The 18,481-nt window shown below is 45.9% G+C and overlaps 1 protein-coding gene and 1 long non-coding RNA gene across 5 annotated transcripts in view; one reads left to right on the top strand and one right to left on the bottom strand.

Moving 5' to 3' along the window:
• The window catches only part of LOC130275629 (uncharacterized), a 42,722-nt gene extending 34,392 nt beyond the window's left edge, over positions 1-8,330 (bottom strand). Inside the window, exon 1 of the long non-coding RNA XR_008844845.1 lies at positions 7,922-8,330. This is a non-coding gene — a long non-coding RNA (uncharacterized LOC130275629). The remainder of the gene's footprint in view (positions 1-7,921) is intronic.
• Positions 8,331-8,596: 266 nt separating this feature from the next.
• The window catches only part of SREBF2 (sterol regulatory element binding transcription factor 2), an 80,305-nt gene continuing 70,420 nt past the window's right edge, over positions 8,597-18,481 (top strand). For 2 of the 4 annotated variants that reach the window (XM_056523829.1, XM_056523826.1), the window contains exon 1: positions 9,190-9,403. In XM_056523829.1, coding sequence (XP_056379804.1) covers positions 9,343-9,403 — 61 coding nt within the window. In that variant the 5' untranslated portion in view covers positions 9,190-9,342. The other 2 variants (XM_056523828.1, XM_056523827.1) reach the window with 2 other exon arrangements.

Here is an 18,481-nt window from a genome sequence, read left to right as displayed (position 1 = left end):
TAGCATAGCGGGACGCGCCCGCTCACGAATCGCATCCCAAGTCACTCACCTGTCCCGGCCCCCGGCTGTCACGTCCTGGCGCGCGCGGCTCCGCTCCTTAGGGCGCGCGTGCACCAGCTCTCTAGATTTAAAGGGCCAGTGCACCAGTGATTGGTGCCTGGCCCAATCAGTCTAATTAGCTTCCACCTGCTTCCTGGCTATATTAACTCACTTCCCCTGCACTTCCTTGCCGGATCTTGTTGCCTTTGTGCCAGTGAAAGCCTTTCCTTGTGTGTTCCTAGCTTGTGTTCCAGACCTCCTGTCGTTGCCCCTGACTACGATCCTTGCTGCCTGCCCTGACCTTCTGCTACGTCCGACCTTGCTCTTGCCTTATCCCTTGTACCATGCCTATCTCAGCAGTCAGAGAGGTTGAGCCATTGCCGGTGGATACGACCTGGTTGCTACCGCTGCTGCAAGACCATCCCGCTTTGCGGCGGGCTCTGGTGAAAACCAGTAGCAACTTAGAACCGGTCCACCAACACGGTCCACGCCAATCCCTCTCTGACACAGAGGATCCACCTCCAGCCTGCCGAATCGTAACAGGAGCTTTTTCTTATTTTTTAAAAACTTTTTAAATCTCTTTTTCTTATAACTTTTTAAGTCCCCATATGGGACTACCGTATTTTCTGGCATATAAGACGGCTGTCACTACCTGTGCTCCGGCCGCACAATATCAGCCGCGAGCGCACTGTTTCTGCTTCCGGCAGGGCCGGGATTCGCATCGCAGGATGTGCCCGCATGCGAGCCCCGACCCGTCACTTACCTCGCTCCTCTGATGCCTCCTTTACTGTGTCTCAGCTCCAAAGCGCGTGTCCCCGTCTCCTAGGGTGCGCACGCACTGGTGCTCTGAGATTTAAAGGGCCAGTACGCCCATAATTAGTAATACACCTGAACAGCACATTATAAAGTTGTTGCACCTCCCACACACCCCTGCCAGATCTTCAGTGCCATTTGCCTGTGAGAAAGCGTACCCTAGCGTACCGTACCTTTCTGCTATGTTAATTGACTACGAACCTTTGCCACCTGCCTTGACCTTCTGCTACATTGACTACGCCTCTGTCTCATCCTCCTGTACCTTGTCTTGCCCAGTTAACTGTGTGGTCGAGCCATATTGGGGGTAGCGACCTGGGTGTTGCCTACCGCAGCAAATCCATCCTGCTTTGTGGCGGGCTCTGGTGAAGACCAACGGCACCTTTGACTCTGCTCCCCGATACGGTCCGCGTCATCAGCCACACAGGTAGAGGATCCACATCCTGTTCCAGACCGCCCGCATCCAGGTGCCCAGGTGCGTGACAACGACTGGGCGTGTAAGACGACCCCCAACTTTTACAGTTAAAATATAGAGTTTGGGATATACTTGCCTTATAAGGCTGTATGACACTTTATCTTTATTCTGTAGTTCCATATGATTAAATTGATATCCTACTTATATAGGTTTAATTTTGTATTACTTCTGAAAAAAATCATAACTACATGCACGAAAATGTATCCATTTAAAATTGTCATCTTCTGACCCCTATAACTTTTTTATTTCTCCGCCTACGGGGCTGTGTGAAGGCTCATATTTTGCGCTGTGATCTGAAGTTTATATCGGTACCATTTTTGTTTTGATCGGACTTTTTGATCACTTTTTGTAAATTTTTTATGGTATAAAAACTGATCAAAAATACGCCATTGACCATGTGTACACCATTGACCATGTGGTTTAATTAACAATATATTGTTATAGTTTGGACATTTACGCATGCGGCGATACCACATATGTTTTTTTTTATGTTTATATATTTTTTATATGGAATTTGGATAAAGGGGGAGTGATTTAAACTTTTAATAAGGAAAGAAGTTAATGTGTGTGTTTTGAAACTTTTTTTTTTTTTACATTTTTAGTTCCCTTAGGGGATCTTTAGGAGGAATCATTTCATTCCTCATACAGATCAAAGTGGTTCGATAAAACCACATTGATCTGTGTGCTCTGCGCTAGATTGATGAAGCCTGGTCCTGCCAGGCATTATTATTCTCAATGCAGGAGTCGGCATGGAAGGAGAGGTAAGCCCTCCGACTACCTCAGCAGTGGATCGCGCTGTAGGGGGGGGGGGGGGCGATCCACCCCACTGGACCAGCAAGGACGGGATAAAGACGATCTAAAGGGTTAATAGCCGGCCGTGTTGATCGCAGCATGTCAGCAATTAATGCCGGCCCCCAGCAACAGGAATAAGCTGGGGGCAGGCCAGTATGACACAGGCTTGAGTCGGGAGCCCGCGCCATATCTGGACGTGCCGATCAGCGCTGTAGATGCATAAACTCGAGCCCACTGCGGTAACCAATGACGCATTGCTAGGTGTGCTTGTCATGTGGTGTGATGCGCCCAATCACGCTGCAGGAGGCAGGGCGGGACAGAGTCACTACGAGAAGCGATCGGATCGTTGGCATGCAAACAGTTGTAAATACATATAAGGCGTATGAGATGACCACCGACTTTTGAGAAGATTTTCCTAGGTTAAAAAGTCGTCTTTTACGCCGGAAAAAACGTATTTATTAGGGATCGACCGATTATCGGTATGGCCGATATTATCGGCTGATAATCACGATTTTGGGCATTATCGGTATCGGCAATTATCTTGCCGATAAGCCGATAATGCCCCGCCCCCCGCACCGCTCCCACCGCACCACGACCGCCACCCCCTCGACCTGCCGCACTGCACCCCCGACCCACCGCACCGCGTCGCACCCCCCCACTGTGATGCTAGGCGGTATACCGGTATGGATTTTTGCCCATACCGCTATACCGGTCGGGCCCCTCCCCCACCCTCCGAGTCAATAAAAAAATTAAACTTACCCGTAATGGGGGTGGTGCGGGCCATCCATCCTTCCTGTAGTGTCCGGGGGCATTCCGGGTGAAGAGTGAACCGGTCCGGGCTGTCCTTCTTCTCCCACGGTCTTCTTCTCCACTTCGGGCAGGCTCCGGCCTAGTACGCTGCATAGACGCCGCTACGCCGTGACGTCAGGTGCGTCGCTGCGCATGGGCGTCACTGCGCAGCGGAGTCTATGCAGCGTACTAGGCCGGAGCCTGCCCGGAGTGGAGAAGATGACCACCGGAGAAGAAGGACAGCCCGGACCGGACCACCCTCCACCCGGAACGCCCCCGGACACTACATGAACGATGGATGGATGGCCCGGACCACCCTAACAGGTAGGGGAGAGAAGCGGGTGGTGACGGCGGCCTATGGCCCCGCAAAAGCCACTGCAGATCATTGATTTAAAGTGCCCGCTTTAAATCAATGATCTGCAGCGATGTCGCAGGGGGTTAAATAGCCGATAACTTATACCGGAATATCGGTATAAGTTATCGGCTATCGGCCCTAACCTGCACCGATTATCGGTATCGGCCCTAAAAAAACGATATCGGTCGATCCCTAGTATTTATAGCAATCATTACATTGCTAATACTGTTAAGTGCTATGCATAGGCATAGCACTAATCAATATTATCGGCAATCTTCTTCTCTGGTCTCCTCGATGTCAGACCAGAAGAGAAGACCCCGGGAGAGTGGTGGAGGCAGGTGAGGGGACCTCCATCTGCCATCTTCAATGATCGGCATCTGAGGGGTTTATTTTGGAGATTAGTGCGATCATTACTGGCAGGTCTGCTGATCATTAGTGTCCATCATTACTGGCAGGTCCGCTGCTCGCATCATGTATAGGACATAAATATACATCCTTGTGCTTTAACCCCTTAAGGACCAGGCCATTTTACACCTTAGGACAAGAGTGTTTTTTGCACATCTGACCACTGTCACTTTAAACATTAATAACTCTGGAATGCTTTTAGTTATCATTCTGATTCCGAGATAGTTTTTTCGGGACATATTCTACTTTAACGTAGTGGTAAAATTTTGTGGTAACTTGCATCCTTTCTTGGTGAAAAATCCCAAAATTTGATGAAAAATTTGAAAATTTAGCATTTTTGTAACTTTGAAGCTCTCTGCTTGTAAGGAAAATGGATATTCCCCCCAAAAAAATTTTTTATTCACATTTCCAATATGTCTACTTTATGTTTGAATCATAAAATTGATGTGTTTTTACTTTTGGAAGACATCAGAGGGCTTCAAAGTTCAGCAGTAATTTTCCAATTTTTCACAACATTTTCAAACTCACTATTTTTCAGGGACCAGTTCAGGTTTGAAGTGGATTTGAAGGGTCTTCATATTAGAAATACCCCACAAATGACCCCATTATAAAAACTGCACCCCCAAAGTATTCAAAATGACATTTAGTAAGTGTTTTAACCCTTTAGGTGTTTCACAGGAATAGCAGCAAAGTGAAGGAGAAAATTCACAATCTTCATTTTTTACACTCGCATGCTCTTGTAAACCCAATTTTTGAATTTTTACAAGGGGTAAAAGGAGAAAATGTATACTTATATTTGTAGCTAAATTTCTCTCGAGTAAGGACATACCTCATATGTCTATGTAAATTGTTCGGCGGGCGCAGTAGAGGGCTCAGTAGCGAAGGAGCGACAAGGGGATTTTGGAGAGTACGTTTTTCAGAAATGGTTTTTGGGGGGCATATGCATTTAGGAAGCCCCTATGATGCCAGAACAGCAAAAAAAAAAAAAAAAAAACACATGGCATACCATTTTGGAAACTAGACCCCTTGAGGAACGTAACAAGGAATTAAGTGAGCCTTAATACCCCACAGGGGTTTCACGACTTTTGCATATGTAAAAAAAAAATTTTTTTTCACTAAAATGTGTGTTTCCCCCCAAATTTCACATTTTTGCAAGGGATAATAGCAGAAAATACCCCCCAAAATGTGTAACCCCATCTCTTCTGAGTATGGAGGTACCCCATAAGTTGGCCTGAAGTGCACTACAGGCGAACTACAATGCTCAGAAGAGAAGGAGTGATATTTGGCTTTTTGAGAGCAAATTTTGCTCGGGGGGCATGTCGCATTTAGGAAGCCCCTATGGTGCCAGAACAGCAAAAAAAAAAAACCCACATGGCATACCATTTTGGAAACTAGACCCCTTGAGGAACGTAACAAGGAATAAAGTGAGCCTTAATACCCCACAGGGGTTTCACGCTTTTTGCATATGTAAAAAAAAAAATATATTTTTTTTTCACTAAAATGTGTTTCCCCCCAAATTTCACATTTTTGCAAGGGTTAATAGCAGAAAATACCCCCCAAAATTTGTAACCCCATCTCTTCTGACTATGGAGGTACCCCATAAGTTGACCTGAAGTGCACTACGGGCGAACTACAATGCTCAGAAGAGGAGGAGCACCATTGAGCTTTGGGAAAAAGAATTTGTTTGGAATAGTAGTCAGGGGCCATGTGCATTTACAAAGCCCCCCGTGGTGCCAGAACAGTGGACCCCCCCACATGTGACACTATTTTGGAAACTACACCCCTCACAGAATTTAATAAGTGGTGCAGTGAGCATTTACACCCCACTGGCATTTGACAGATCTTTGGAACAGTGGGCTGTGCAAATGGAAAATTAAATTTTTCATTTTCACGGATCACTGTTCCAAAAATCTGTCAGACACCTGTGGGGCGTAAATGCTCACTGTACCCCTTATTACATTACATGAGGGGTGTAGTTTCCAAAATGGGGTCACATGTGGGGGGGGGGGTCCATTGTTCTGGTACCATGGGGGCTTTGTAAACACAAGTGGCCTTCAATTCCGGACAAATTTTCTCTTCAAAATCCCAATGGCGCTCCTTCTCTTCTGAGCATTGTAGTGCACCCATAGAGCACTTTACATCAACATATGGGGTATGTTCTTACTCAGAAGAAATGGGGTTACAAATTTTGGGGGGCTTTTTTCCTATTTTCCCTTGTGAAAATGAAAAATTTAGGGTGAATTTTAGTGAAAAAAATATTTTTTTTTCATTTTCCCATCCAACTTTAATGAAAATTCGTCAAACACCTGTGGGGTGTTAAGGCTCACTATACCCCTTGTTACGTTCCGTGAGGGGTGTCGTTTCCAAAATGAGGTCACATGTGGGTATTTATTTTTTTGGGTTTATGTCAGAACTGCTGTAAAATCAGCCACCCCTGTGCAAATCACCAATTTAGGCCTCAAATGTACATGGTGCGCTCTCACTCCTGAGCCTAAAAAAAAAATGTTGTTTACACTAACAGGCTGGTGTAGACCCCAACTTTTCTTTTTCATAAGGGGTAAAAGGAAAAAAAGCCTGAATTGAGAGAGCGCCATGCGCATTTGAGGACTAAATTAGGGATTGCACAGGGGTGGACATAGGGGTATTCTACGCCAGTGATTCCCAAACAGGGTGCCTCCAGCTGTTGCTAAACTCCCAGCATGCCTGGACAGTCAGTGGCTGTCCGGAAATGCTGTGAGTTATTGTTTTGCAACAGCTGGAGGCTCTGTTTTGGAAACACTGCCGTACAATACGTTTTTTATTTTTATTGGCAGATGTTTACAGTGAATTTACCGCTAGGAGTTTGCGCTGCGGCGAAAAATTTGCCGCAGCTCATACTTGAAGTAGTAAACTTACTGTATACCCGCAGTGTGAATGTACCCTGTACGTTCACAAGGGGGGGGGGGGGCAAACCTCCAGCTGTTTCAAAACTACAACTCCCAGCATGTACTGACAGACCGTGCATGCTGGGAGTTGTACTTTTGCAACAGCTGGAGGCACACTGGTTGGAAAACCTTCAGTTAGGTTCTGTTACCTAACTCAGTATTTTCCAACCAGTGTGCCTCCAGCTGTTGCATAACTTCAACTCCCAGCATGTACTGATCGCCGAAAGGCATGCTGGGAGATGTAGTTATGCAACAGCTGGAGGTACACAACTACAACTCCCAGCATGCAGAGACAGCTGTTTAGGCATGCTGGGAGTTGCAGTTTTGCAACATCTGGAGAGCTATAGTTTAGAGACCACTGCACAGTGGTCTCCAAACTGTGGACCTCCAGATGTTGCAAAACTACAACTCTCAGCATGCCCAGACAGCAAACTGCTGTGTGGGCATGCTATCAGTTGTAGTTTTGCAAGATCTGGAGGTGCACAGTATAGAGATCACTGTGCAGTGGTCTCAAACTGTAGACCTCCAGCTGTTGCAAAACTGCAACTCCCAGCATGCCTAAACAGATCTCTGGGCATGCTGGGAATTGTAGTTTTTCAACATCTGGAGGGTTACAGTTTAGAGACCACTATAATGGTCTCAGACTGTAGCCCTCGAGATGTTGCTAATTAACTCACTTCTGTCGGATCCAGGGAGCTGCGTCGCCGTCCTCTTCTTCCGACGATCGTCGCCCGCTGCCGCCGCTGATTGTCGCCCGCTGCCGTCGCCGATGGGTAAGTGGATCTTCGGCGCCGGTCCCTGTCGGTTTCCCCGTCCTGCCCCGCCTATTGTGGGTGGGCAGAACGGGGAAACCGAAAGTAAAGCCCCCCGCCCCCGATCTGCTATTGGTGGTCGCGTCTAGAATACCAATAGCAGAGATAGGAGGGGTGGCACCCCTGCCACCTCACTCCTATTGCTTCAAGGGGATCGTGGGTGTCTAGGACATCCGCGAACCCCTTTATTTTCCGGGTCAACGGGTCACTATAGACCCGTATGACCCGGAATAGCTGCAAATCGCAAGTTTGATGACCCCCCTGGGCATTTGCACGGGGTGCCTGCTGATAGATATCAGCAGTCACCCCGATCTGGTCCCCGCCCGGCGCGTGGCGGGGACCGAAATTCCCACGGGCGTACAGGTACGCCCTTGGTCCTTAAGTACCAGGGAGCAAAGGCATACCTGTACGCCCTTGGTCCTTAAGGGGTTAATTACCATGGCACCAGGACATACATTTATATCCTATGTTGTTAAGGGGTTAAAAGGGTTATCCACCATAAAGTGATTTTAGTACGTACCTGCCAGACAGTATTGGACATGCTTAGGAAGGATCTTTGCTTGTCTTGAGGCTAATTGGCTATGTTGTGAGCAGAGGTGTAGCTTGCAGCTTCTGGACCCCGATACAAAATATGAAATAGGGCCCCATTTGCCAATTATAATACTGGTCTTTTATGGGGAAGATGTGCTTTGGGGCCCCCTTAGGTACCAGGGCCCGATGCGACTGCCACCTCTATAGCTACACCCCAGGTTGTGAGATTACCATAATGCTGTGGCTATCTTTTTGTGAACTGGCTACTTGCTACCTGTTGGAGTTCGTTCTCTCAGTCTACAAATCCCATAGTTTCTTGTTTGTGAGATCGCTTTTCTCCCTACTATATATCAGCTACCCCACCCATTGAAACACAATACCAGTGTTTTCTGACCAGGGTGCCATTCCATTGAAGCAAAGACAAGCTCCCTCTGAACACTGACTAGTGATGTAATGTCTCGGCTGCACTGCAACCCAGAAAAGCCTGAGACTTGAATAATTTTGTATGCTGTTTAAAATAAACAGAATTGCAAAACAACCATGAAACACAAGTACGGACACTATATTATGAACCATACTAACTGTACAACCCCTGTAGCATAGTCAAATAATAAAAAAAAAATCCCCGAATACCTATTTAAAGTTATAGCTCTTAAAAGACGAGGAGGAAAAACTTAAACATAACAATGAAAATAGGTTGTGACCTCAAGGGGTTAAGAGTTGGGTTTAGTAAATCTTGTCTATTTTTATGCCATTTCCTGATTTATGAACACAATACGGAGTCATGCATATAGTGCACCTATGTGAGAACCGCATGTCAGGGCGGCTTTGCGCAGTTTCGGAATGTGAACTGGGGCTCTATTCCCCTTCACTGGCACATAACGGGTTAACCACGAGCTCACAGCTGTCAGTCTCCACGACGGCGGGAGACACAACGGAGTGAGTTTTGTGTGTGGAGGCGCCGCGGCCTCATATGCAAATATAGATCCCCTGATCGGTGACGTCACATCACCCCACAGCACGCCAAGCCTTCCCATTGGTCGGCGAGCCCTGGTCTCATTGACAACAAAACAACCAGCACGCGCTATTACAAGAGGAGTGGGCGGGGCTTTCAGAGCCTCCCAACCCTCACACCCTACCACACGCCTGGCGTCCAGGGAAGGAAAACCAAGCCTCGTTTTCAATCATCGTGCTTCGCCTATGGTTTTATGTGTCCGCGCAACGAGGCTAGGCACGCAAAGTGGAGGGGGGTAAGGCGGCTGACGTCATCACCAGCGGAGGGGCGGTGCGGGGAGGAACATGGCGTCGGTTTCGCCTGTGACAGGTTGTTGAGTTCGGAAGGAAAGTGACAGGAGCAGCGAGAAGGCGAAGGCTTCCCCGGGCGGGGAGCGACGTATTGCTTTTACCAGTATGGAGAACATGGAGACGCTGACGGAACTCGGGGATGAGCTCACCCTGGGAGACATTGACGGTGAGGGGCACGAGCGAGGCGGTCACGTTTTACGGTTTCCTAAAGGGAAACTCCACTTTTTTTTTTTTTATTATATATTTGATGGGACATAGATGTCACATGTATGGTGTATGGGCGTCCCCGGGGGGTCCCCTCAAGTATATTATATTACTACTGTTGCAAAACTACAACTCTCATTATGCCCTGACAGCCGAAGTCTTTCAGGGCATAATGGGAGTTGTAGTTCTGCAACTGCTACACAGCCTTGGGCGATGGTTCACAGTTTCACATTATGGGAGTTGTTGTTTTTTGCAGCCGCTGCACAACCTCAGGCTGGGAAACACTGTAAAATGGTCACAGATCTTGCGCTTATGAAATGATGGGAGTTGTAGTCGCCATTGTTTTTTGCAGCTGCTGCCCTGGCTAGTGGGAAACACTGCAGAATGGTCACAGATCTTGCTCTTATTGAATGATGGGAGTAGTTAGTAGTTGCCATCTGATGCTGTTTAAGGTTGTCAGGACATGATAGGAGTTGTGGTTTTTGCAGCCGCCACTTGGGTTAAGAGAAAACTCTGTGGAATGGTCAGATCTCTCTTCTTCATTGAATGTTGGGAGTTGTAGTCGCTAGTACTCTACGTCTGCCGCTGCTCTCCGATACCTATTAAGATATATTCGGGGTGTACTTCCTGTTGTAAAATAGGAGTGTTGGGGACGACTTGTCAATGGGTGGTTTTTGATTTGGGAAGAAAAATGCACCAAAATACGCGGCACGTTTAAAAAAAAATGTTTTATATATATATATAATCATATTATTATGTATTGTAGATGCTCAAGTGTCAAGGGGCTGTGTCCCCCTCATGCCAGACAGAACTATTTAATGCATCTGTCTTAACGCGACAAAAAAAAAACGAAAAAAAAAACAACTTTTATGATGTGTGCTATGGTGTAAGAGAGGTGTGACCCCCCCCCCCCCCCGGGCACTGTGGCACACCATATTAACTTTATCTCTGACTAATGTAAAAAAATATATATATATAATAATAATAATAATAATAATAATAATAATAATAATAATAATAATAATAATAATAATAATAATAATAATAATAATAAGTTTAAGATTAAAGAGTAACTGGGGTACCTTTGTTGCCTCCTTCTGGGTAAATTAATATTGTGTTGAAGTTGTATGTGGGCTGTATATATGGGCAGAGCACTGATGTGTACGGAAGCATACCCAACCGGTGCCAATTCATCTCGGTGGACTGGATGTAGTCTACTACAGTGTTTTCCAAACAGCGTTCCTCCAGCTGTTGCAAAACCACAACTCCCAGCATGCTGGGAGTTGTGGTTATGCAACAGCTGGAGGCATACTGTTTGGAAAACACTGGTCTACTAGGGCACACGAGCAAACGATGTATACGATGATGTATATTGCCACATATCTGAGCTATGCCCGTTCATCTCAGTGAGTTATTGTGACAATAGGGGAGATTTACCAAAACCTGAGCAGAAGAGTGGTGCAGTTGCCCATAGCAACCGATCAGATTGCTTCTGTTATATTTCTCAGGCATATTCAAAAGTTAAAAAAGCAATCTGGTTGCTATGGGCAACTGTACCACGCTTCCTCTACACAGGTTTTGATAAATCTCCTCCAACGTTCAGTCTGTTTCTACTGTTGTTTTATTTTTAATTTTTTTTGTTTTTTTTGTAGAACTCAAATGTGCCCTTCGTCTGCACTTTGGAGTCCCACAATAGTACAATATATGTTAGGAATGCACCATACATACATAGTCACTACTAACTATGCTTGACCCATTGAGATGAATGGATATGGGTCAGATATGTGGCGGTATACATAAGAGTTTATATGAAACTAAAATGCTTCAGATCTGTTTTTCGATTTTCAATTTCCTATTGAGGTTAAAGGAGATATCCATTGGTGAACAACTTATCCCCTATCCTAGGTATAGGGGATAAGTTTCAGATCGCCGGGGGTCCGACCGCTGGGGCCCCCCGCAATCTCCTGTACGGGGCGCTGACAGCCCGCGGCATGGGGGCGTGTTGACCACCCCCCTCAATACAACTCTATGGCAGAGTCGGAGCGCTGCATTTGGCAATCTCTGGCTCTTCCATAGAGTTGTATAGAGGGGCGTGTCGGCCGCCGCTTTGTGCGAGCCTGGCCCCCGTACAAGAGATTGTGGGGGGGCCCCAGCAGTCGGGCCCCCTGCAATCTCAAACTTATCCCCTATCCTTAGGATAGGGGATATGTTTTTCATCACTGGACTACCCCTTTAATTGAGAAAATCTGTAACAAATCCTCAGCAGTTCAGTCCATTGTGAACATGCCAATATAGTTTTTTTCTCAATAGGTTTCTCTGTTGGATTTACCCTGAAAATACTGACCAAATGCTGGCATGTGAATAGGGTTTAGACTGCACGGATAAATCTGGGTCATTGTTTTATCTTAAAGGGCACCCATTATAAGTAACATGTCAGAAGTTTTGTAGAATCGGAGTTCGAGGGGCTGAATCTTTCACTGATCACTAAAATGTTGGGGCAGAACTCTGCCCCCCAGGGATCATTCCTGATGGTCTCCTGCCTGGGAATACTAAGCATGGAAAGCTCTAATCTCAGTTTTATCTTGAAAAGTTTTGGCCGTGTAATATTTCTTAAAGGGTTATTCCAGGATTTTTTTTATTTGACTATGCTACGGGGGCTGTAAAGTTAGTGTAGTTCATAATATAGTGTCTGTACCTGTATGTGACGGTTTTCTCACAATTCTGTGATTTTTCACTCCAATATTTATTTTTATCTGCATACAAAATGACCGTTGTCTCAGATTTTTCCAAGCTTGCAATGTGGCCGGGACCTGACTCATTAGTCAGCTGATGACTGGGAGCCTGTCTGCTTCAATGGGTGGAGAGATCAATCTGCAACTAATGCAACAGCTGTAGGCACCCTGATTGAAAACCACAGGTCTTTTGAATGGATGCAGCTCATTTGTTTCAATGGGTCGGGTGGCTGATGTGTGGGAGGGCGGAAAATGGAATTATGGGATTTGTAGTTAAAAAAAAAAAAAAAAAAAAGGCAGGAAATACCAGTTCACAAAAATCTAGCCACAGTGTTATGGTAATCTCACAACATAGCCATTTAGTCCCAAGACAAGTGCAGATCCTTCCTAAGCATGTCCATTACTGCCTGCCAGGCACGTACTAAAATCACCTTATGGTGGAGAACCCCTTTAAGTTTCTACAACAAAGGACATAAAGGTTTCGTAACTTTCCTTGTGATGTCATCTTTCACATGTGAGACTTGAGTTGTATGACAATAGGTAGAAGCTTTATAGATGATTGAAGTGTGATTCTGAGTCATGGGGCTGGGCAGATCACATTCTTCTATTTTAGATAAGAATAATACAGCTGCATTGTTGTGTCCATATAATGGTCACCCGTCCTTACCCAGATATATCAGTCTGCCTGGAACCGAAAAACACATTCTGGTTTTGCCCATAACAACCAATTGGATTTCAGTTTATATTATACCAGGGGTACTCTGGTGGAAAACTATTATTTTTTTTAAATCAAAAAGTTAAACAGATTTGTAAATTACTTCTATATAAAAATCTTAATCCTTCCAGTACTTATCAGCTGCTGTATACTACAGAGGAAGTTCTTTTTTTTTTTAATTTTTTTTCTGTCTGACCACAGTGCTCTCTGCTGACCCCTCTGTCCATGTCAGAAACTGTCCAGAGCAGGAGAAAATTCCCATAGCAAACCTCTCCTACTCTGGACAGTAATTTACAAATCTTTTTAAGAGGGGCGGACACCAATAGTCAGGATAATGTTTCCTAACGGAGTGCCTCCAGTTGGGTAAAATGGGATTAAAAAGACTGAACCTTTTACTTTGCCCGCTGTGTGTAAACTTATATCCCGAATGTTTGGTTATGCTGCCGATCAGTCGGAGAGGCCACTGAGCTGCACGATTGACCTACAGATCTTTAGGCTCAGAGCATATCAGGGCAGGGTAGAGATTAGTGATGTCCCGATACCATTTTTTTTTAAGACAGAGTACGAGTACCAATACTTTAATTCTAGTACTCGCCGATACCAATTACGAGTACTTTTATTTTAAAGGGAATTTGACACCAGGGTGACGCGGTTTCTGGCGCTGCTTACCGTGCTGATATGTGGGTCCTTGTTGTGTACAATGGAGGCGGCTGCTGTAGTATGAGCCAAGATTTCTCTCCTTCATTGGACAGAACAGGGAATTTGCTTTGGCGGCGAGACTGATGCCTCCGGAGCGATTGCGCTGATGTTCACATGGTGAGCAACGGTAGCAACAGGGTCACCTGCACTATCTACCTATAAATTCAAGTTAGTGCAGGTGACTCTGCTGTAACATTTGGCTTTAATAGTAGGTAGTAGCCTTTTGTAGGTAGATTAGATAATTGTAGACATTAGCAGCCGCCCCCCCCCCCCCCCCCCCCCCGCTGTATACAGCACCCCCTCGCAATCTCCGGTTACCTCACTCCACCTCCTCCTCTCCCGGAGCCCCGGTCATGTCTCTCCAATCTGCAGCAGAGCACCAATGCCTTCGGACAATTCTCCTCACCTCTGTCGGGTGTTGCTGCTCTGCTGCCCCGTTTTCCCATCCACATCATAGCGTCTTATGGAGAAGCATGTGACGTACAAGTCACTGCTTCCTCCATAGCACTACGCTGGGCGCAGTGGGGGAGGGGGAATAACGTGTGTGTCACGTGCTCCTCCATAGGACGCTATGATGCGGAAGGGATAATGGGGCAGCGGAGTGGGGCAGCACTGCAGCAGGTATCGGACTTGGTATCGGGGACATTAAATGAGTCCCCGATATCAGCCCCGATACCAATACTAGTATCGGTATCGGGACATCCCTAGTAGAGATGCGCTGCTGATCTTTCGTCGGCCACTCCGACTTTTCGGCGGAATCGCCAAACATCTGGGATATAAGTTTACAAACCATTGGCAAAGTAAAGGGGCTGTCTGTTTGATCTCCTAATACCCTAACTGCTGGTGTCTGCACCTCCATACCATGTACAGAGGGGATAGTTGCACTTTAAGGGTGCGTCAGCAGCGGGAAATACGATGCGTATTCCTCGCTCACTATACACACAGGGCTTTCCGGAGGCAGCCCTATGCGTGTAGTGAGTTTTGGAGGCGGGGCCGTGTGCCAGCGTGACTGTGACACACAGCTCCGCGTCCAAAACTCATTACACACATAGGGCTGCCGCCAGAAAGCCCTGTGTGTATAGTGAGAGAGGAATATGCAGCATATTTCCCGATGCAGTGGCAAATTTTGTGCAGCTTGAAATATGCTGTGTATACGCCAGGTGGGAACACACCCTAAGGAAGGAAAGCTGTGTTGTGATTGGTTGATATGGGTAAGAAAGTTTTGGCTTCGGGCAGATCGCTAAATATAGACTTATGGGTGTTCAGATGTGATTGGTTTGTGGTGCAGATTTTTATCTGAACCCTATTACAGTACAATACTATGTGGTTGGAGTTGTGATAATGTCATCTGTATGTGGTGGAAACTGTGTATATAAAGAGCAGCGCAGCAGGTGCTGCAGATTTTCATTGTGGATTTCACCTCTTTCGATGCTGCCAGACTAAAAACACAGTAAGGGTACGTTCAGACGAGCGGATTTACAGTGTATTTCGCTGCGGATCCGCCGCTGAAGGTCCTCTGTATGCTGCTTTTACATGTGCCTGTAATACGCAGTTACATGCAGACACACTGAAGCGATGTGCGAGTCGCCACGCATGCGCGGTGTACTCACACACATCGCGGACGCTCCCCCCTGAGCTAGGCCGAGAGCTGCCGCTCCGAGCAGGAACATGTAAAGGCAACATACAGAGGTCCTTCAGCTGCAGATCCGCATCGAAATACGCGCGGAAAATCCGCTCGTCTGAACGTACCCTAAATCTGCAATACATGCGTTTCTTTTGCTCAGTAGAAAAACCTAAAAATGTAAATTTGGCATAAACCTCTGTTCACATTAGGATCAATATTTCTGTTGATTGTTACTGATCCATTGAGATGAATTGGCGCCGGTCGGGTGTGCAGCTGAATACATCAGTGTTCTGCCCATGTATACAGAAAACATTCGGTCCATTAAGATGAAAGGGCATGGGTCAGGTAGTGGCAGCCATGTTCAAGCAGCAACGTTTCAGTTCTTCAATAGAATCATTCTCAAGCATTTTCCTGCTTGAAACTAAAATTTTATATTTATATTTTTCCTCATGGAAGAACAGCTTGTATGGTAGAATATGAACAAACTCTTCATACTTTTACTGTGTAGTATTATAATTTTTTTTTTTATTACTAGCATTTACAGGAAGGTTCGGCATTTCACAAGTTGCTTGAGACATTCTTCTTCTCCCTTCCATGTAATCATAGAAATGAGAGGCTATTTTAGGCTGTTGTGTAACCTGAAGTGAACAGGGTCAGTATTGTGTTCTCTTGGTTACGTCATGGAGATACCGTGGTGTCACATGTAGTGCAGTCTGCTCTAATATGGGTTATGTAGTTATATGCAGCAATCTACACCTGGTAGAGCTTAAAGGGGTACTCCAGCGCTTAGACATCTTATCCCCTATCCAAAGGATAGGGAATAAGATGCCTGATCGCGGGGGTCCCGCCGCTGGGGACCCCCGAGATCTTGCACGCCGCACCCCGTTAAAATCAGTCCAAGAGCGTGTTCCCCCGTGGATAGGGGATAAGATGTCTAAGCACCGGCGTACTACATTAATCCTACATTTTACTATATACTGTAGATCAGTGGTCTCGAACCTGCGGACATCCCAATGTTGCAAAACTACAACTCCCAGCATGCCCGGACAGCCGTTGGCAGTCCGGGCATGCTGGGAGTTGTAGTTTTGCAACATCTGGAGGTCCGCAGGTTGAAGACCACTGCTGTAGTTAATACCTACTTGATGTCTTCTAGCGCTTCTCTCTGTATATGTGATACCTTTCAGTTTGGGTGTATTAAACCAGAGAAACCACTTTGTGCTGTTAAAGGGTAACTTTCATTAAAACTCAGTTTTTCTATTGCACTCCTTATGGTAAATAAAAAAAATTTCTAATATACTTTGTTTAAAAAAAAAGTTTTCTATGTTTTAATTGTGCTTAAAAAAAGCTCGAGCACATTTTCCCCATCTTATATACAGACATTGGACCGAACCCCAAACACAGAAAGTGCAGCCTGGAGTGCTGAGGGGTGTGTGTCCAGCCTCATCCAATCACAGCTCCTCTCACAATTAACTGCCATATGCTGTTGGATGGACACACCCCACTCAGCACACCAGGCTGCACTTCCTGTGTTTGGGCTTCGGTCCTAAGTCTGTGTATGAGATGGGGGGAAATGTGCTCTCTGTCACTGAGATCCGTCTGGACCCAGCAGGGTCAGTTGTCCTTCAGTCCATTCGGCATAAAAGTGCTGAACTTGCCATGAATGGATCTGAGCATAATGGCAGTGTGAACCTAGCCTTAGGAGAAAGCAATCTATGTGAGGATGACCACATATAAGTGGTTATTCAGATGAACGTGCAATGAAACTACATTTGTGTCAGTATGAGGGATTGGTCACACTACAAGTTGAGCACAGTTTTCCTTTGCATTTAATATATATGGTAAACAAAAAAAGAAAACAGGAATAGATGGAATAATAAGGCAGGGTTCACACATTCGGAAAATGTGCGGAATGTTTGCGCAGAAAAGACATGCGGACATTCCACAAATTTGCCCAATCTGCCAGGCACTAGGACCGCTTGGAAATGTACCTCCTTGTGGACTTCATAGAAAGTATAGACATGTCTATTCTCTCTGTGGACACCGGAATCAGAATTTCTACAGCAGAAACATCTGGGGCGGAAATTCTGCCATGTGAACAGTACAGCAGAATCCTATTGAAATCAATGGGAGTCTGCTGCAGCAGAATGTCCGTTAAGAATATTCCGTGACATTACGCACAAGTTCTGCCCATGGGAACATACCCCAAGGGTACTTTAAAGGGGTACTCCGGTGAAAACCTTTTTATCTTTTAAATCAACTGGTGGCAGAAAGTTAAACATATTTGTAAATTACTTCTATTGAAAAATCTACAGAGGAAATACAGAGAATACTACAGAGGAAATAATTTTCTTTTTCAAATGCTCTCTGATGACATCACGAGCACAGTTCTCTCTGCTGACGTTATTATAATAAAGCTTTATTTATTGTTGTCCTTAGTGGCCACCATGCTGCCCTTAGCATACATCTGCTATGCATGGTTGCTAAAATGGACAGAGATGTCAGCAGAGAGCACTGTGCTCGTGATGTCATCCGTGTTCCAAAAAGAAAGGAATTTCCTCTGTAGCATTCAGCAGCTAATAAGTACTGGAAGGATTAAGATTTTTCAATAGAAGTAATTTACAAATATGTTTTAACTTTCTGCCACCAGTTGATTTAAAAGAAAAAAAGGTTTTCACCGGAGTACCCCTTTAAAGGAGATGTCCAGGACGGACTATTCCTGTTCCATCCTGCCCGGGCTGCAAACAAAGAGAAAACAAACTTTCACTTACCTTCCTACGTTCCCCCGGAGCTCCGCAACAGCTGATCGGTCGGCCGGGCTGTCATATTCCTACTTCCCTTAGCCCGGAACGTCACACGGCACTTTAGCCTATCACCAGCCGCACCGATGTCCCACCTCTGCCGGTCATAGGCTGAAGCACCGTGTGACGTCCCGGGCTAAGGGAAGTAGGAACTAGACAGCCCGGCCGACTGATCAGCTGTTGCGGAGCTCCGGAGGAACGTTGTATGGTAAGTGAAAGTTTGTTTTCTCTATTTTTTTTTTGCAATCGGGCAGGATGGAATAGGAATAGTCCCCTTGACTCAGCCCATTGGCCTGCCCTTTGACATGCCCCATCTTACTACTAAGGTGACACACTGTAAGGGTAGGGTCACACGTAATGGATCTGCAGCATTTTTTACGCTACGGATCCGCTGGTGACCCGTCCCATTTTGTGTCTCCAGCTGTTGACACCCCTTCCCCTCCGCCTCGTCCTGCCCCTGGCCGCTACGAGT

This window comes from Hyla sarda, chromosome 6, assembly GCF_029499605.1.
Source record: "Hyla sarda isolate aHylSar1 chromosome 6, aHylSar1.hap1, whole genome shotgun sequence".
Taxonomy (NCBI): domain Eukaryota; kingdom Metazoa; phylum Chordata; class Amphibia; order Anura; family Hylidae; genus Hyla; species Hyla sarda.
Note: the sequence above shows the minus strand (reverse complement) of the source record. Positions and strands in the feature narration are given on the sequence as shown.